Genomic DNA, 20,239 nt, shown 5'->3' with positions numbered 1-20,239 from the left:
CAGGAGGATTAAGGATAAGAGTCTGTAGAGCTCAGGATAATTGCTTGCTTTCATAAAACTGTCACGAAGTACGGGGGGATTTTTGCAGTACCTGGTGGTACATATGATGCTTCTCTGGGAACAACATCCAGCAATATAAACCAGTCATCATCTCTCACTGTCACTGGCTGCTGTGGGATTTCATGTAGAAGTCTTGGTGCCTCTTCTATAGCTTCTACTTGTCTAATCTCCTCCTTGGCTGCACTTTGAGCCTCAGAGACAAAACTTTGTGCATCCAGCTGGTCTCTTTCCTTCAAGGTAACTGATGTGAGTAAAATTGGGAGAAAGTCTTTTAAGACCACAAGTAATAAACACTTCCTGTGTATTAGCAAGCAGGCGCAAAATAAAGCACAAGAGAGCCAATATTTTAGCAATACCTGGTGGTACATATGTCGTTTCTCTGGGAACAACATCCAGCAACACAAACCAGTCATCATCTCTGTTTGTCACTGGCTGTTGTGGGATTTCTTGTAGAAGTCTTGGTACCTCTTCCACTGTCTTTCTCTCTTCAGCTACTACTTCTTTAATCTCCTCCTTGACTGCAGTTTGAGTCACAGAGACAAAACTCTCTGCTCCGATTTGGTCTTTCTCCTTCCAGGTAACTGATATGAGTAAAGTCAGGAGAAAGTCTTTTAGCACAAATAGTAATAAAGAATTACTGTATATTAGCAAGAAAGCGCAAAAAAAAACACGATAGCGAAAGTGTTGAAAAGAAGCACTAGTTGTTTTTTTAAATCAGTACCTGGTGGTACATATGATGATTCAATGGGAACAACATCCAGCAACAAAAACCAGTCATCAACTCTTTCAATGATGGTCTGTGGTGGTGGGATCTGAAGTATACGCCGTACTTCCTCTTCTTTTATTTGTCTTTCCTCTACTATTATCTCCGTTTTCTCTTCAACTGTTTCAATCTTACTCTGTGTTGAGAAATACTCGCCTTCATCCACCACTTGAGCACGTTCCCTGATGGTAACTAATGATGACAGGAAAGACACAGAATCTTTGAACATGAGAGCTAATACACAATGCCAAAAGGCTCATAGCTGGTAATGATATTAGAGATATTAGTAAAGGTGTAAAGCTGTTTGTACAACGAATTAATGTACCTGGTGGTTTGAAAACAGCTTTGAATGGAGGCCGATCAAAAAGTATGAACCAGACATCCTCCTCTGCCACCTCAGATCGATCCTGAGTGTGAAGCCTCTCTTTAACTTCTCTCTCAGTTATCGTCTCTTGCGTTTCTGTCTTACGCCATGTACCCACATTTTCTAGCCTCTCCTCTGACCTAATTACACTGCTCTGTACCTGAACATCTTCCTGCCTCTGCCCTGTCTCTTCTACAATAGTCACTGTCCTCTTAGTGTTACTCTCCACCTTCTGGGATGTTACTACAGATGTGGAAGTGGTGACATCTGAAGATCCAGACTCGAAGTTCTCCTCTACATCCTCTTTCCATTCCCTCTCTATCTGACATAGCTTCTCTCTCAAGCTATCATCTGACAGACTGTCATCTGTCACTTCTTCTTTACTCTCCCTCTTCATCTCGGCCTCTTCATCTTCAGGCAGCAAGCCTTTCAAAAACACCTGCTTTATCTGCTCTTCCAATTCATCCACCTCCTCTTCTTTTATCTCTACTGTCCTTAAAGATTCCATCATGACTTTTTCTGTTATGCGTTCAGCGTGTTCTTTCTGCTCAAATTCCATCTCTTCCTTTCTTAATTTCTCTACTTCTTCTTTACCTAACTCCTCTTCTATTACTCCTTGAAGTCTCTCTGCCATTTCATCCACCTCTTGGAGCCTTTCCTCTAAATCCTTCACTTCTTTTAGCCTCTTTTCCAGAACAACCACCTCTTTCATCTTGTCTACCAAGGTCACAGTTTCCTGCAACATCTCAATGACCTCCTCCCTGGTCAGTTCCTGCTCTGACACACGCATGCTCTGCTCATCCTCATCCTGGAGCTGGAAGTGAACTCGAGGAGAGGCTGAAGGGGAAAAGCAAAACCATGAAGAATGAAAGGAACTCAATTGTGATTCGTATCGCAGGCTGTTAAAATGTTTTTGTACGATCAGTATTCAAATTCTGAGGGTCATATTTTTACACAAAGTCACAAAGGAACTTACTTGGTTTGTCAACACGCTCAAGCGAGGATAGGCTGAAGATTCGGTCAAAGTAAAGGAACCAGTCATCTTGCTGCTTCAGTTTTGGCTGCAAGAGCCGGTCCATAGAGCTAATTTTTGCCAAGCTGATCTTAGCTGACAACATCAGAGAAACAATATTGAACACTTTGATACCAGATGAGCACACATATACAAATCTCAAAATGCTTGAATACGGGGCAGACCGGGCATCCCATACTCAATTTCTACAGAAGCCTTTGAAGATAAAGCAGTGTATATGTATTTGCGTCATTCATAAAATGCACGCCGGCCACATTAAAATAAAAAATAGATGCATGTTTTTTTAAAGATCTATGCAAATCCAAAATGCCAAATGAAAGGTAAAGGGACCCTGGGTTGAGGTTTCCTTCAGATTTAAAAGTACAAATACCTGGCTGTTTCACAAAATCAAAAGCTGGGAGAAGAGGAAAAGAAGGTTGACGATGGAACATGGCAAACCACTCGTCCTCCTTTCTCCTCTGCTGTTGCTCATCAGACGCCGGCTCCTGCCACGGCTGACTGACTGACTGGGTGATGGTTTGAGAGCCAGTCTGCCCAGTCTCAGTGTCCTGCCAGGTTGCTGTGAGTGTGTGAACAGACTGCCCTTCCTCCCTGGACTGAATGAAAGTCTGCTCCCCTCTGGCTGTGAAGAGATGACGAGGTGACGGCAGTTATGTAATGGTTCTGCTGGAGAGATGACGGCCACTGTGAAGGCTTCACAGTGCTTCAAGCGTGTTTTTGACCAAGCCAGACGCCAAGCATTTGAACCAGACTATTGTGAGTTCAGTAAGCTGAGGTTAGTACAAAGCTGAATGAAAGATGACTCTCATCCTTTGCAACAAGAACGGATGAAAAGGACAAATGAAAGCAATTGTGCAACACACAAAAAGAAGCAATTTCTGAAAAAGCCACAAAAAAATGAGGAACGGCAGCCTCAAGACTGGCAATGTTCTTAAGTGTGTGAGGAAGCTCCTTGTTTTCCTTTAGTGACCAAAGATACCCTGGGATCATGCCAGGGAAAGTATTAGGTGGGTGACATTACCCCCCATGTCAGGGTAGATCAATGCTCTGACTGAAGTAAACCATCTGTGCCGCAGCCAACAATGTTTTCAAAAGGATCACAGGCATAAAAGCAAACGAGCCAGAATGGATAAGCAAGTTAAATGATGTTTGTAAGGGAGAATAAAATTCTGCATATATGCCAAAAGCGCTGATGTGGCTCCACACAGTTCCTGGTACCTGAGAATTCAGAAGAAGGCTGAGGTTTGTCAGATGTCAGCAGCAGCAACCAATCATCAACCTCAGACCTGGTTGATGCTGAGAGTTGCTGCAGGAACTGGAGAGTGTCATCTCCAGCTGCAAGAGCAAAACAAGTCAGAGAGTAACCTGTGCCTTATGTACAATGATTGCAACACGGGCTCACACACTTGTATCTACCTCCATCTAGGTTACGTGAAAGCCTCTTGCTTGCAGAGCGTGTGAAACGAGGGGCTGGGCGGTCAATCAAGGAACTGGCCTGACGGGTCTGGGCCTGAGTACGTCCGCTGTATCGGAACTTGGAGCCCAAGACGAGGAAGCGACGTGATGACGGCGGCTCTACTGTTGGAACTCTGAGGGAAAAAAAACAAAAAAATCATTCATTCAATTTTCACCCATTCACCATTAAAGGGTAAATTTGGTATTTTTCAACCTGGATCCTATTTTTCCATGTTTATGTGTCTAAGTGACTAATGAGAACAAAAGCATTTTAGATTGCCAGTTCAGAAAGCAATAACAGCAAAACAGGCTGCGAAGTAATCATATAGGGCACGGTCGCACTAAGGGTGTTCTGTTTTTCCTACTGACCACGTCTGATTATGATTTCAGATGTCGAACAACTTATGGAAAGGATCCCTACAGATATACAGTTTTTTGTTTTAAAGATCTTCTGTGTTTAACCAGAAACAGCCTCAAAATTGCTTTCGCCAACCCCCCCAGATTCCATTTAAATAAACAGCAATTTTATCTTTGTAAAACACACTTCATTCAAAGTTGAAAGAAACAAAATAAAACTCACAAAAAACCTCCTGTTTCAACTTTCCACTGTTCCAACAATAACCAGCTCTGGTTTGGTTGAAATAAACCTGTTATTCATCCCTTAGGATGTGAAAATATGCTGGCTCTATATATGCACAAATGATTTTTTTTTTTTTTAATGGAGCCTGATGAGTTTAGCTATTGGTGATTTCCAGGCTGTTTCTAGTTAAACAAAAAAGATCTTACTCTTTAACAAGAAGGGCTTTTTCTTTAGGAATCCTCAACATAATGCTATCACACACCCATAGTAACAATTTGGACATGTCAGTGGCAGAAAACAAGCTCCTTTAGTGGATGTACATTGGTGGTGCGCACAAGCCCCAAATGATTACATAACAGCCTGTTTCACTGCTGCTGGCTGCAGTGCTCTCGCTCAATTCTGAACCAGTCTAAAAACTTGCTGTTCCCATTTGTTACTTGGACACAAAAACATGGGAAATTGGGGTCCAGTTTTAAAAAAAAATACAGATCTTGCTCTTAAATACATTTGACAATTTCCTTTCAGTGACAGATACACATATCAGCAGTTCAAATATAAATTACATAATTTCACATCCAAGGATTTTGCATTCCCTTGAAAATTGTCATTGTTATGTAACAAGGTTAGCAACAACTTCAACCTTCATCTTATTAAGCAGACAAAACCTTTGGGGTTTAATTCTCAGGTCAAGACCATGGGTATGTAGTGTTTCCTCTGTGGTTAAACTGTCAGAGAGCCAATATAAGGCTTAAGCTGCAAGGACCAGTTAGCCAATTATCTAGGGGACAGGCAGAACCTCAGAACGACCTCTGCTGCCGGGCAGGGAAGTGTCATTCAGAATAAGGCAAGAGTGATCTGGTCTTACCTGAAGAAGGTATGATGTTCAACGCAAACTTTCCACAGCTTCTTTGAGGCTTTGTAGTTGGGCAGTTTAAAGCCAATGGTGCTTTCATACTGCTCTTGCTGTATGAGAAAAACAAATATAAAAAATCTAAGTCAAATAAAAAGACCTTATGTTGATGGCATTATTCTGCTGTGTGTTCAGAATGATACATGACAAATATCCCGGGGCTTGGCTGAAGTAACATATTAGAAATCCTGTCAATTCTAAAAGACAACTTCTTTAAGTATTTGAGATCATACTTATGAAATATTTATAAAAGACCGCTATAGACACAAATTTACTCATCAATTTTTTACTCATCAAAAATGTGAAATACAACAATGGGCTTATAATCCAACAACAACATTGAATATCATATAGTAATGTACTTAACTCTACATCAGAACATAAAATAAGTCTCCAGAAAAGGCTAAAAGGCTCCATTATTCAAGGACAATGGCACCAGAAAGTTTGAGTAGAATTTAGGAGAAAATTGTGGTGGTTTGCATTTGGGGCTGTATGGATTTTTTCTTCCTGCGGTGAAAAAGCGACTTATCCCCCTGGTTTGGTGATCAATGACTGTAACTAAGGAATGATTATTGTGTTTCTCACATTTCATATCACACACCATACACATTCCCAGAACATTACATGGCTGTGGTATTGTGGTCATGCTGTTATCATCACAATTATACTTAAAAAAATGACTGGACATGAATATTTACCTCTGATGGCCTGATTTTGATAAAGAAGCTGCTGCGTTTGTAAGAGATCTTTAGCACTTTAGGCCAAGGGAAACGGTTGATCCTCAGCTTGTCCTTGTAAACCATCAGGCCACTAGAGCAAACCCCCAGCGTAATGTCGACACCATCAAGATCCTGCGTGCACAAAAAAAAAAAAAAGAAAAAATATGTATCACTGAATGCCATCACCCTGACCCTGCACTTACAAAAGACAGTCACTGGGAGGCAGACTTCCTCACACTATGGAGGACATGGAGTTTGAGGTCATGGGGTATGAAATTATATTAATCTCTTCTTTTTTTCTGAACCCGGGTTGACATCAATTTTGTAATTAAAATCTGGATGCTACTGATGCAACACAAGCATGCTGTTGCAAAAAACGGACATGCATTTTATAAATGAAAATTGTAAACATTTTGACATTTTAGAATTCCTATGAAAACGTACAGCATCAATTAAACCACACATCGTAATAACAGGTAAAAATTGAGAAGAAAAAAAAACTACCTTAGCTTGGTGCAGGTCAACTCCATACATGGCAAGTTTCTTGGCATTTTCCAGAAATAACATGTCTGCTTGGGCTGGACTCATTGACCTGGAAAAAGACACATTATAAGGGTGCTTCAGAGTTTTTATTATTGTCAGGATTATTTGAAGGATTTAAATCACACATCATAACAGATATATAAACACTGAAGATGCAGCATTCCCTCACAGCTAGTGTTTACTGAATTGTGCTTAAAGGGACATTTTATTGCAAAGTCAGATTTGCCTCTTATCTGTAGTGTGATTTATCAGTCTAGATTGTTTTGATGTGAGTTGCTATATGTTGAGGATATCAGCCGAAGAGATGTTTGCCTTCTTTTAAATATAATGGAATTAAAAGGCACTTGTGGTGCTCAGAGCGCCAAAAAAAACCACAAAAAAAACTCAACAGCAATGTCTATTTCCAGAAGTTATGACCTCCTTTCCTTAAAATAATCCACAGACCTTGTTGTGAGCATATTCATGACAGAATCATTTAAATCTCTACAGCTGATAACTCCAACAGACATCAAGTCACACCTAAACAATCTAGATTTTTAAATAGCACTACAAGAAAGAGGAAAAATATAGATTTTGGGGCAAACTGTCCTCTTAATGAATATTATGTTTTAACTAAAGATAGCCATCACTGTGTTGCTCCCATCAATGCCCATCCTCTTTCATTACCTGTATGTGCGGTGCAGCTCCATCACCTTCTCCTCCAGCTCCTTGCTCTGTCCCGGGGCCAGGCTCAGATCCTTAACATAATCTGTTCCATGGAGCTCTGGGTCATACTCCCCGAGCTCTGACTGGGCTGTGTAGGAGCCCAGCAGGGACAGTGTGACAAAGGAACAGGGGAGAACACCACGTATAATGTCCTTCCTCAGCTGGAGGCATAGAAAGTACCTGAAAAAGTTATGAATGGAAAAAAAACAAGCTCACTTGTGAGGACGTAAACATTTTGTACTGCTTTTTATGAGATAACAGATGTTATTTTTTGAAAAAGAACAAAATAAAATTCTTGAGAGGATGCTAAGACTGTGGAGACCTCTCTAATGTATGCACTCTATATATGAAGCTGAAGCTGAAGCCGACAGCTTAGACAAGCATAAAGGCTTGAACCCATAGGGATAATGGCTAGCCTGGCTCTGTCCAAAATGTAAAAAATCCAAATACCAGCTAGGGATGGATATTGACAAGATTTTATTGATACTGATTCCATTATCAATTCTGATTATCAGTCTGAATCTTCATCAGTTCCCCTTATTCCTTATTATTTTTCTGTGTGGAAAAAAGCAGGCCTACACTGGTTTTCAGCATCAGCCCAACTGTTGTATTACATCTTATTTGAACACAGTGTAGCTGAAATGAGAGAATATCTGTTGTATGTTGTATATTTTTTTTTCGTTTAGGTTTTCCTAGTCAAAGAAAAAATCTGCTACGCCTGCCTGTGAGGCGCTAACGTTGTTATGACAGGTTATTTACAGGCTTTGTACAGACACAGGCAAGTTAAAGTACTTTTGCAAGCACTCACTTTTATTTTCAAGGTTAAAATAGTTTTCTCCAAAACAATCTGTTGCAAGAGAATTGTGCAAATTCAGAAATGGAGGAAACACATGCTACCATGCCCTAAAATTAACATATCAGTAACTAGTTGTTTATTCAGGCATGTGACTGTCTGAGAACAAATTTCGGTGACAAGCAGATTCTTTATTAGGTCAAACTATTCAAGATACTCACCTGGTGAGGTCTTCAGTGAGCTGTGCTGGATCAGGAGGGTAGAACTTGACGCTGAATGTAAACTCGTACACAGCACCTGAAACCTGTTTCCGGATCTCTTTGGTGGATTCCAACCATGTCTGTGGAAAATGAGAGAAAGAAAAAATAACCAACTGCTCACAGCAAATTTCTGTGTCACGTATTAAATATCTTTTGCACAGTAACTAAAACTACAAGAGTAGCCTACCTTGCTGGTTGGGCTTTCCCAGATGGCGAGGCCAAAGTAATCCCTCTCCAGCAGGTTGACATGGTCGCACACCTTTGTTAGAAGTTCTTGGGCTTTAGCATGTTTCTATAGCGGAGAAAGAAAGACAGACAGGGATATTCTTCAGACCATAACTATGTCAATCTTTCACAGTGGTGATGGCCATTACATAAACACAAGGCACCATACTGCAAATCTGGGAGGTTTCTTACATCAAGCTCACACTCAAACTGAGTGTCGTCCAGTAAGGTGACTTTGCATTGCATGGTTTTCTGACGTTTAGAGCCTTTAGCCTCTTCTGCCTTCTTCTCTGTCTTCTTGTCTTTAACAGGCTTCTCCTTCTTTGCCTCCTTCTTTGCCTCCTTCTTTTCTTCCTTCTTTTCCTCCTTCTTTTCCACCTTCTTCGCCTCCTCCTCTCCTTTGGCTTCTTTCTCCTGTTCTGCTGGTTCTTCCTCTTTTTTCTCTGTGTCCTCCTCCTTTGCTTCTTCTACAACCTCGGGCTCCTTCTTTATCGCAGCTTCCTCCTTGTGCTCCTCTTGAGGCTGCAGGTAGAGTAAACACAAGACATTTGCAAAGTTTGTCAGATACAGAAAAATATGTGGGAGGACTATTTTTTTTCTTTATAAGCGACACCCCTGTAATTAATATAACTACAGATCTTAGTAAACAGCAAATATAGTGCTGTTGATACTAGATGTACCAGGGTTACAAGTTAGTTACATTTAATACTTATTAAGACTTTTTAATGCCACTCAGAATGAAATTTAAGACTAATTTTACAATAACCATTATTTACTTAGGGTTTTGGACAATTTTGCCCAAATATTTAAAATAAAACCTAACTTTTTGGTGAAATGATAAGTTATTTAATCTATAAAACATAACACAATGCTGGTGCTGAGAAAAGGGTAGAACAGAACTTGCATTTGTTTTTAGGTTGTTTTGACATTTTTTTGTACCTCACTTGCACGTGGGACATTCAACTGCCTTGATTCCCATCGTACCAAGTTTGAAAAACTTTTTGCATAAAATAAACAGAGCCTCATATGCACTGCCTTGTACCAGTTCCAGCCATGCTGCGAAATCTCAGTTAAGTAGCCAGTTTTCATTGAATTAGCACTTTCCCACTTTCTGTCCACTGACAGCTAGCCAGCAGACATTGGATCCTCTGCTCTAAACATCCCGACCAGGGACCAATTATTTTGAGATTTCACAATGCAATGTCAGAAAAAAAATCAATTGAAAAAAATCCTACTTCCCATGTCTAGGCATATTTAAGACTTTTGAAATTTTGATTTACGACACTTTAATACCAATTAAAGCCTTATTTTTTTTTATGAATTAGATGACTTTTAAGAATCTTCAACGATCTGCAGTAACCTAGTGTGGTGTCAGACCCGCATGGATCATTTTTGTTTCAGACCAAGCTTTCAGCTCACACCAGCATGGCTACTTCTGCTGAGCAAGCTGCCCACATCATAAAATATTCAGTAGAAAGAAAGAAAAAACATGTGTTCCTCTACTATAATCCAATCTGCTGCATGAATTTGTACACGAGAGCTCCATTCTCTCCTCAATTCTCACACATTTAGGATTAAAGGAAAAGTTCGCACTTGTTTTTCTTCCCTAGTGTGAAATGATAAAACTGACACCACTCTTATTTCTGTCTGTCAAATATGATGCTGCAGCGAACGGCCAGTTAGCTTAGCATAAAAACTGGAAGCAGGTGAAAATAGCTCGCCTGGCGGTGTCCTAAGATACTGCCTACCTGCGCTGCGGAAGCTCACTAATTGCTTTAACATGCTTTATCTCCTTTGTTTAATCAGTACAAAACCAAAGTGTAAAACGACGGGGGGTGAATGAATGTGCGTGACTATTTCTTGGCCTGGAGCAGCAACCTCCTGGAATCTTGTTATCACAGTGGCAACCAGAGGAGACTCTCAGAAGTCTCACAGGCACAACACGCACCCAGAAATTTGTTATTTTTATGCTTTGGATTTTGTGTGATTTAACAGACAATATAATATGTTGATTATTGTGCTTTAAAGATGCTTGATTTTGTTACCTTTGGACAAAGTCAGTAAAGCTGCTTTTCCATGTTTCCAGTCTTTGTCCGAAGCTAAGCTCACTGGCTGCAGCCTTACATTTAACAGACTGACCTCAAGTGTCGGGGAGTAACTAATTACATGTAACAGTCATGTAATTAAATTCCAAAATAAATGTAAATGTAATCAGTTACAGTTACTGAGAAAAAATATGTAATTCAATTACAGTTACTAAGCAACATGTTGCTGATTACAAACAACTTTACATATGGATATCATCTTTTTGATAAAAAGTACATACAGTAAGTGGAATAAAAGATGTATTATTCTGCTTTGCATCTTTTTCTGTGAACGAATGCTTTCTTTTGGCATATTTTTGGACAATGCAGGTAAGCAAAGCCTTTGGGATGAATTTGAGTGCAACTTTTACGCACTTATGCGTTTAGGACTTTTAGCTTTATTGCCAAATTTGAAAAAATTGTTAGAGAAGTTATCAAATGTAAAAAGTTACATTACTTTGATATAGTGATTAAATAGTTAAATAACTTATTACATTTTAAACAGGGTTGTAAGAAATGACTTTCGGCGGGAAGGCGAATGAGCTCGGTAGGAGTGTGATATCTGTCGGTGTCACTCTCACCTGTGTCTCTCCGCTGCTTATCGAGTGCTGATCAGGAGCCTGTTCAGTGTCCGGCTCAGTTTTCAGCTCAGGCTCTGGAGCTGCAATCGGTGCTTTCACCTGCTCCTCACTTGCCCCTTTCACCTCCTTATCCTCCTTCTTTCCTTTGTTCTTCCCCTTCTCCTTTTTCTTCCCCTTTTCCTCTTCCTTCTTCTGCTTCTGTTCTGTCTTTTCCTCCTCCTTCTTTACCTCTTCTTTCACCTTATCCTCTTCTTTCTTTTTTAACTCCTCTTGTGGTTTCTCCTCGTCTTTGTTTTTCGCCTTCTCGTCTTTTATTTTCTCCTCCTCCTTTTTCTTGGCCTTCTCCTCTTCTCTCTTCTTTAATTTTTCAGCCTCTCTCGCCTTTTCTTCCTGTTTCTTCTTTGCTTTCTCTTCTTCTCTCTTCTTCGCCTTTTCTTCTTCCTCTGCTTTCCTCTTTGCTTTTTCCTCTTCCTTCTTCTTTAACTTTTCCTCCTTTTCTTTTTTCTTTGCAACCTTCTTGTCAACTTTTTCCTCCTCTTTACTCTCTTTCTTTTCCTCCTCCGCCTCCTTTTCTTTAACTTCAGCAGTCTCTTTCTTTTCTTCTACTTTTGTCTCCAATTGTTCGTCTTTTTCTACACTCTGCTGTGCTTTCTCCTCCTCCTTTGGCTCCTCTTTCTTTTTTGCCTTTTCCTCTTCCTTTTTCTCCTCGTCACTTTTCACTTTCTCGTCATCCTTCTTCTCTCCTTTCTTCTTGGCTTCTTTCTTTTTCTTTTTACTGCCCCTCTTCTCAACCTTTTCTTCCTCTTTCGCTTTCTCCTCTTTTTGTTCTTTTTCTTCCTCCTTTTTTACTTCTTTTTCCTCTGACTTAGCTGCCTCCTCTCCACTTTTCACCACTGCCTCCTTCTCCTCTTCTTCCTTTTCAGCCTTTTCCTCTTTGTCTGCCTTTTCCTCTTTGGCTTTTTCTGCCTCAAACCCCTCTCCCTCGGAGCACTGTGAGCGGCGTTTGAGGAAGTTGGAGAAGAGACGAGACAGGCCTTTGCCAGCAGAGGTGCGGGTACGAGGCTTCAGCTGCTCCTCCTCAGGGGAGGTAGCTGCATCGGCAGGCCCAGGCTCAGAGGTCTGCTCCTGGGCCTTCTTGCTCGACTGCTCCCCCTCTGGCTCGGACGCTGCTGCCTCTGGCTTCTGCTTGTCCTCTGGTTCGGGTTCGGGCTCGGCGCTGCTGGCCTTCTGCTTGCCCTCTGTGTCCGCCTCGCTCACTGCACTTGCCTCTGTTGTCATGGTAGCCACTGGAAAGGAGAACAGAGGAGAGTCAGAGATGGAGAAAGGTCACGGTGCTGTGCAGAGTGTGACAGTGCACAGCATGGCTATACTTGGAACGCAACAAACAAGATTAGGAGCAGTGGACTATTTGCCTGTGTGTAGAAAAACATTACACTTCACTTTGCTGTGAATGGCAAACTGTATACGTTGTAGCAATGGGCAACATAACAATATTATATCCATATAGAAATGAGACCAGATATCATCATATTTTGGATATCGTAATATTGTAAGTGTTGTCTTCTCCTGGTTTTAAAAGCTGCATTACAGTAATGTGATGTAATTTCCTTTAACAACTCAATCATTATATCCATGATAGATGATTATTTATCAGTTTGGAAGATTTATTTATATATTTATTTATTTTTAATTTTATTTGCACACAAATAACACTGTATAAAATCCAGTTAGTAAAAGATCAAAAATATGTCCAGTCAGTGAAGATGTTACCAGTCAGTGAACAAAAATCAAATCATTGATCATTTTTTGAAAGCACCATTAGTCATCCTCACAATATTGGCACAATATCGTGGTTGAGGTATTTGGTCAATAATTCAATATTTTATTTTCTCTTTATTGTCCAGCCCTACATGGATTGTTACATATAATGTGTAGTGTTGTTTATCATTAAATCACTAATGTCAAGCACTATGATGAACATCAAGAGCAGAAAAAAATAGTGAATTTTTAAGTGTATAGACGGTTACAGACAATGAATGAATGAATGAATTATTCAAGCCAAAAATAAATCAATAAATTACTGGCTAGAAATTCTTAAATTTGCATTTGTCTTTCTTAATCTTTTATTTAATGGCTTTTGATCAAATAAAACAAGTCATTTAATGATGCTGGGCTCTGAATTTTTTTGGTCATTACTTTAAGAGAAATATTTATTTATTCATTTATTTATTTTAGAATATTCTGATGTTTAATGGGTTAAACAATGAATAGATTCTTCCTGAAAATAATCAGCAGATTAATCAATATTAAAAATTACAATTTTTTGTTGCAGTTCAAAAACAAACAAAAAACTATTTAATGTGTTAAATCCCAAAATGGCCTTCTATTTTTTTAATCACTTAACTCAATACATGGTGATGATGTAAAAGAAAAAGAAATCCATCATGCAAATAGGGTGCTCTATATGCGTGCTTCATTATTCTCAGTTATAGCCGATGCTCCAATCAAGAGCCATTTACCAAGAGCAAATTGTACAATTAGTAATTTAAATAGCCACTTAAAGTTTTTGTTATTTGCATGAATGAGACTTATTCCATAAACATGAAGCCAACCGCCAACCACAGATTATATTCTAACACAAACACACACACCACACACACACACACACACACACACACACACACACACACACACACACACACACACACACACACAAACACCACTTCATCACACAATAGCCGTCCTTGTTGAAGAGTGTGTCTGTGTGTCTACATGGAGATCTGAGGATAGGCTCACAACGCTTCCTATCAGACTCATTAAATCTCATTGGCACAAAGGAGGCATTCTGCTCTGGAGCTGCATATGAGCACCGCCTGCATCATCATCCTCGCCAAGCATGCATGGCTCTCTCACACACACACACACACACACACACACACACACACACACAAAACCACCCTTCACAGGTCATCTGAAACATGAGGATCAGGCTACAGGACCATGTATACCATGAGATGATACAGTCAATTAATCAGGCAACACTGTAAACCAATGAGCAGGACTACTTTATCAGTGACTCAATAATATTGAAAATAGAAGCAAATGCGTTACCTCCTGTCCATTTCAACCTGACTGTACAGTTACAACGGAAAATACCAAGATTGTAGGCAAATATTGTATTGGCAGATGGATCCCAAGTATCTTTTCTTTTTTAAATTGTACATACATTTTTAATGTTGCAAGAACAAATAAATGTTTTATGATTGCATTAACCCAATAAAAATGTTGTGCTATAAATGTTTCCTAAATATTTTTTCCTATAGACTGTTTTTAACAAAAATTATAAATAAACTATTATTAAGTGAGTTGTTGTCATGTTTGTATGATAACATGCAATGTTCATAATGAACTATGCAGTGCCACCCATTTCAGCAGCATTTAAAACACGACTTAGTCAGAGAAAAATGTGTTAAACAATTTGAAACTGCTCTTAATTTTCAGATAATGTTTGAGCCTAAACCGAGATCAATTTTGACTTTTTTCTTAAGTTTTCTTCCTTTTAAAAACAACACTAAATTAGTCTAAATTTAAACCCCCATTTAAACATCAAGGAAATTAGTCATTAGGAACATCCCTGATGCAATCACACTTGCCTATACAAAGATGTAATTCACAGTCACAATACACAAGCTTTGGAGTTTAATGCACACGACTTTGATTCACTCGTTTGGCAACGAGAGGACAGATCTGATATATTTAGAAACTTCTAACCAGCTGATTAAATCACACAACTGCCTGAAATACACCGCAGGTATTATGCAATCACGCTACCCCTCTCCTAAGTGAGATATATCAGACAGCTACACTGGCTCACATCACAATCAATGCTGGTCTTCAATGAGAACGATTTGCATCCTGTCTCTACCAGGCATTGTCTAATTGCTGACCAGTGAAGCTGTGTTTGTCTTCTCCATATGTAGTTCAAGTCCCACCCTGCCCTGTATGAAGTGGGGGAGGGGGAATGCTAGACAGGCAGACAGGCAGGCAGCCCAATCTTCCAGATGTACAGGGCCGTCCCAAAGGGTGCAGCCTGGCCCGCTATACCATACACTTCCCACTGGCACTACAGGACAGCAGGAGGGGAGGAGGGGAGGAGGGGGTATGCACACAGACCAAATCCTCTTTAGCCCTCCCATTGTTTGTGTCCAGTGACCAATAACTGTGCTGCACACTATAACTAATCCTGCCTACCCTTCCCCCCACGAGACCCCCCATAGGCCTATTCCCTAGGTCACCACACACACACACACACACACACACACACACACACACACCGGTATGCCTCAATGCTCATGGGCTCCTCTGGGTCTTTTAATGCTCTGTCATCTCAATTGTGATTGTCAGGACACAGACATGCTCCTAATGGACCAGCTGAGCTTGTGTCTGCTGCCTCCTCCATTTTGTGTTGCCTATCTAACATCTCTGCTATCAGCCAGCTGAGCAGGACTAACCTGCATCATGACCGATTGAGATAGCGGCAGTCACACCACAGGATCTCTAAAAAAAGCAGCATCAATCTCTCATAATATGATGCAGATTTCTTTTTTTTTTTCATGTGGAGGAAATATTGCTGCAGTGCTGCAAAAAAAATGCCCTCGATCCTACATAATTAGTCTCTCTAATGAGCTAAATTATAGATGAAGTAGGCCACCCTCGAGCAAGACAGAGCTCTCAAAGAGCTACTGGATCAGGTGCAAACACCAGGGTTACAGTTCAAACAGGATTTGATTTAGAGTTTCTGTGACTTTAAATTGATTTTAATGTTCCCACAGGAAGATAATTTGAGATCTGATTAGGCTCAGTGAGCTTCACTTAAAGGAAAAGTCGCATTTTACTTGACTTTAGTTGATTAACTGGAATGAAATGGCTGGCATTTTGTGGAAATTCATTATTCCAAATGCTTAAACAACGTGAGCTAAAATGTATTAATTATTCTCATTAAAATTATGCAAAACAGTTTGAAACAATGCTACCTCGGTAGCTTAACTGCTATTAACTGACTTTAATTGGTTATTAATGGAAGTCTCCAGTTTGAAAAAGAAATTTTCAGGAATTTGTAGATTCCTCCATATTATTTGCCAGTGATGCTGCAGTGCTGCTGTGCGTGTTACTCTGTGTGTGTGTGTGTGTGTGTGTGTGTGTTTGTGATGAAATGAGACAAGAGGGCTGAATGGGGAAGAGCTTGCAGAGAGGGAAGAGGAGGAGGTATAGTGTATAAATAGCTACATGTGCTCAGGATGCAGAGACTCATTAGCTTTTAACAGACAAGCTCATATCTATTTCTGTTCACAGTGTGCTGCACACAACACGCATATGCACACGTGCATACATGTGTGTCTTAAATGCACACACAGCTGGATAAAAGAAGTCTTTGAGATGGAGGAGAGAAAAAAGATTTGTTTTGTGTGAATTCGTCAAACATTGGTCACTGACTGACAAGTAACATGAGTTGTACAGTAACATGATCCTGTAGGAATACTAGGACAAAAAGAAAGCATGTTTCCTGGGCACTGAGAGTAGGCTTAAGGAATTAGAAGGAGTTTAGAGTTAATCATCCCCCCAAGTGACCAAGTGAGATTATCTCCATCTATCTACCTGCCTACAGTATCTCTCTCTCTCTGTATCAATCTGTCTGCCTCCACTCTGTCTCTCTGTCTCTCTCTCTCTGTATCTCGGGTCTGCCTCTCTGGGTGTGCGTGCATCTGTGTGTGTGGGAGAGAGAGAAGAGCTGGCAGAAGCACAGTGGCCATCAGCTGTGCTGATTCATGGTTTTATGTGGAGCCCCGCCTACCTGGCTGAAAATCAACAGAAATGAACTGAAAGCCAAGATATCAGTCCTCTGACCACATGGTGGCTCCTATTAACCTCTGCAAGTAAACACAGGCACACATGCCAACATACACGCTAACACGTGCCCGGATAAACTGTTCGTATGTTCAGATCATGCACACAAGCCTGCCCAGCAACATCGGAAATACACACGAAAATACCTTCATTTATATAGTGAACACATGTACATCTTTAGATGCTTTCATGAGACGTATGACAAGTGACAATTCAACAATTTAAAAACGTGCTCAAATTTTGAATTAAGTGCTTTAATCGTGGAGTCTGTGACTATTTATCTCCTGTGTGTTCAACTGTAGTCAACAGAAAGGTACTGGACTACAAGGGGTTTATTTTAGTCAAGTCTTTTGTGTAAACCTATCCCAAACCCGGTTCTTGCCTGATCGATACACACAGATGGTCTGTGAGCATGATGCTGTAACATGAACCGACATGGGAAAAGAATGAAGTGGCTTGATTGATTTACTGCGGTTGCCCTGAAAGCAATCCTGAATCCATCTCCCACATCACCTCAGCCAAAGCCCTTTGAAGGAACAGCATATGTGTACATTAGTGCACATTACAACAGACATGTTAGGTCTTTTTATACGTTGGACACGTGCAAAAGACAGATCTGCCTCTCTATGTAGCAGTACATCATTAAGGGACTTAGAAAGGGTACTTTACTGTGAGCTCAATTTATATTTGAATAAAATAATCCTGCAATCCTCTTGATGATTTTAGAATTATTTGTGTCAGTGTTATGTAGAGTTTTTTAGCATGTTGTTTGAGCTTGGAAAAACCCACAGTCTCCCTCATTCATGAAGAGAGGGCAAACATCTCTGTATGTGGAGTCTGTTCCCTCTTTAGTAATGCACACACAACAGAGTAGTAGTCTAACTGCACGAATGCATCATAACTCCCAAAAGAGGATTAACACCAGCAAGCTCTTCTGGGACCTCGGTGACCTCGCTCTCACACAGCAGAGCCAAAAACATCCTTCAGCATCACTTCAGCAGCTCTGTGTTTTACAACACTGCTGATTCAGCAGCGCAGGAGACCCCGTACACTCGGGTCTTATCTGTTGTCATTTTTTAACCTCTGTGTTTACCTCTGTTGCACTTGCCAGTCCTTCTGCACTAATGCTGCCTCTGTCTCTCCCTCATCCTTCCTACGTCATATCTGCAGCGCTTCATAAAAGATTATCTGACTATATATATCCAGCGGTATCATCAATGGAGATGAGGCTTATTGGATGAGTTTCTCTTAAGTGCGTTAAGGGTAGTGCAGGCATGTGCATACACACGTTCACATATGCCGCCCTCCAGCGAAGATGGATATTTTTAACCTCCTCTTGGGGTAAAAGCAAGTCATGTCAAGCGGAAAATGAAATCCAAAAGCAATGCTGTCTCTGAAACAGCATGAAAAAACAACATCTGAGCAACTGAGCAGACACGTTCTTGGAAAATAGCTGTAACACACCACAAAGAGAAGCCCAAGAATAGCCTGGCATGAAGTAAATCATGTGGAACAATAACTGCTTAACATAAGAATGAGTTTGGGTATAAATTATGACATTAATGTCACCTTTAGTGGGCTCATGATTTTTTCTCAAATAATTCATATATTGCAGCCCAGTATTATATTATCCTGGATCATCAGACTTAATGTAAAGATGAGCCTGAAAAAGGAAACTGAAAATATATTTTTCTCCCATATAAATCAACATTTATCATCATATTTTATAATATTCATTAGCTCATAATGCACAATTCATTTAGTCTTAATACAAAAACAAACACTTGAGTAAAGTGTGATTTCTCCTCGTTTAGCGTGTCCATTCATTTTACAATAACAACTCACACAATCAAAAACGACACTGCAGCCTGCGCTGACACGGAGCACTTCTGATTTATGGGGATGTTGTAAAACAGATATAGGGCTATTTTAATATGCGATATAAAGGCGAAATAATTCCTATTTGCTCTTATTAATAATCGTTTTAAATCGCATGATAATAGAGCATATCACGACTTAATTTTCCAACTTTTTTCTATTAAATCGCACGAACAGTTATCGGCAGCATCGGGCCAAAGTACCAGGGTATTTAAACAATCTGTGTATGAAAATGGCGCCGAATGTACAACAAAACAAATAAACACTAACTCATCCCCACCGCCCGAGCAGCGTAAATCTTAAATTTGGCTTACCTACTCTAGGATTAGCATCGATGGGAAAGCAAACAGCACAAAATCCGACAAAATCCTATATTCCGCACGTTCAGAGGAGAAACAATGTTGCGGAGCGACACATGCTTTGTTGTGCTGAAGGTGTCCGATGCTCGTAAAGGGGTGGAGTCTCACACTGAGGCTTGGACTTGAGTTGACCAACTGAGCACCGAGCAGCACGCCTCACAACCGCATGCCGAGGTGGAGGAGATGGACACAAGTTTCATATAAAGAGCTGCGCTAAATATCTCGCCGTGTTAAAAAGTGTGAAGGTGCTTCAGCAATACAACGCTAAAATACGTTGCAGTAATCAAAAAGTGTTAAAAATCTGTGGAAAAACAACAGATTTCTACTAGTATCAGTATATATATTTTTAAGAACATTCAGAACTCATCACAATGTTGGCACAACATATTAAGCCTCGTTACAGAAGTCCCACACAGGCATGGAGAAAGGCCAGCCAAAGAGTGCAATCATTAACACAGTACAATGTCCAGAAACAGGAGGGAGGCAGAGGGGCAACAGGAATACCCCTCAGAGTCCTGCCCAGTCTTTTCAGGCACCAGCGTGGTGCATTCATGTGCACAGTATGAGGCTGTCAGAACTACAACCCTGAGCCAAATGAGGAGATTTTAAAAGAGACACAGCTTCAGGGAAAAGGGTATCAATTGAAAATGTAAAGTCCAACAACAGACACACCCTTAACCACCTTATCTAAAAATTCAAAAACAAACTAACCAGCACACACATGTACATCCCACAAGCTGTCTTTATGGACTCCAGCATGGTCCCCACCCATATGCCTGACCCCATTAGGGCCATACGGTTCATAGGCAAAAGGGGGGGTCGGTGAGTAAAGGGGTTCATTATTCTCACAGCTACACAGAGAAGCCCACCATGCACCTTTGTCTCACAGAGACAAGTTCATGAGGCGTGCACGACACTCGTTCCTGTGCAATTTATTTCAAATTCAAAACTCTTACCAAAGTGGATCCTGCAAATCTCATCGAGTCCAAAAGAGGTAGCAAGAAGCAAGCGAGAGAATGTCTC

General features: G+C 40.4%; 2 protein-coding genes across 10 annotated transcripts in view; both read right to left on the bottom strand.

Annotated features, from left to right (window-relative positions):
* LOC121945189 overlaps positions 1-11,255 on the bottom strand; it is a 27,805-nt gene extending 16,550 nt beyond the window's left edge. For 6 of the 9 annotated variants that reach the window (XM_042489239.1, XM_042489241.1, XM_042489234.1 and 3 more), the window contains exons 1-15: positions 8,603-8,740; positions 8,373-8,477; positions 8,147-8,265; positions 7,094-7,312; positions 6,389-6,476; positions 5,864-6,016; positions 5,121-5,218; positions 3,637-3,809; positions 3,439-3,555; positions 2,591-2,842; positions 2,164-2,295; positions 1,149-2,024; positions 782-1,015; positions 417-641; positions 92-301 (exon numbers count right to left, since the gene is read on the bottom strand). In XM_042489239.1, coding sequence (XP_042345173.1) covers positions 92-301; positions 417-641; positions 782-1,015; positions 1,149-2,024; positions 2,164-2,295; positions 2,591-2,842; positions 3,439-3,555; positions 3,637-3,809; positions 5,121-5,218; positions 5,864-6,016; positions 6,389-6,476; positions 7,094-7,312; positions 8,147-8,265; positions 8,373-8,477; positions 8,603-8,656 — 3,055 coding nt within the window. In that variant the 5' untranslated portion in view covers positions 8,657-8,740. Of the gene's footprint in view, positions 1-91; positions 302-416; positions 642-781; positions 1,016-1,148; positions 2,025-2,163; positions 2,296-2,590; positions 2,843-3,438; positions 3,556-3,636; positions 3,810-5,120; positions 5,219-5,863; positions 6,017-6,388; positions 6,477-7,093; positions 7,313-8,146; positions 8,266-8,372; positions 8,478-8,602; positions 8,933-11,075 lie in introns of those variants that run through there. The other 3 variants (XM_042489237.1, XM_042489236.1, XM_042489240.1) reach the window with 3 other exon arrangements.
* Positions 10,264-20,239, bottom strand: LOC121945401 (cilia- and flagella-associated protein 251-like). Its single transcript, XM_042489554.1, has 3 exons — positions 20,173-20,239; positions 11,852-12,361; positions 10,264-10,298 (listed from the first exon to the last, which is right to left on the bottom strand). The coding sequence occupies exons 2-3, from the start codon at positions 12,351-12,353 to the stop codon at positions 10,264-10,266; spliced, it is 537 nt and encodes a 178-aa protein (XP_042345488.1). The 5' UTR covers positions 12,354-12,361; positions 20,173-20,239.

The sequence above is a fragment of the Plectropomus leopardus genome, chromosome 7 (genome assembly GCF_008729295.1).
Source record: "Plectropomus leopardus isolate mb chromosome 7, YSFRI_Pleo_2.0, whole genome shotgun sequence".
NCBI classification, from domain to species: Eukaryota; Metazoa; Chordata; class Actinopteri; order Perciformes; family Serranidae; genus Plectropomus; species Plectropomus leopardus.
This window is presented reverse-complemented; position numbering and strand designations above follow the sequence as displayed.

Excerpts from the sequence above, each read along its gene's own strand:
- LOC121945401 (XM_042489554.1), bottom strand. The coding sequence starts at position 12,353 with ATGACAACAGAGGCAAGTGCAGTGAGCGAGGCGGACACAGAGGGCAAG. Across the intron at positions 10,299-11,851 it reads AAAGGTTGAGAAGAGGGGCA|ATTCCAGGAGGTTGCTGCTC; the intron begins GTAAAAAGAAAA and ends TGTGATAACAAG.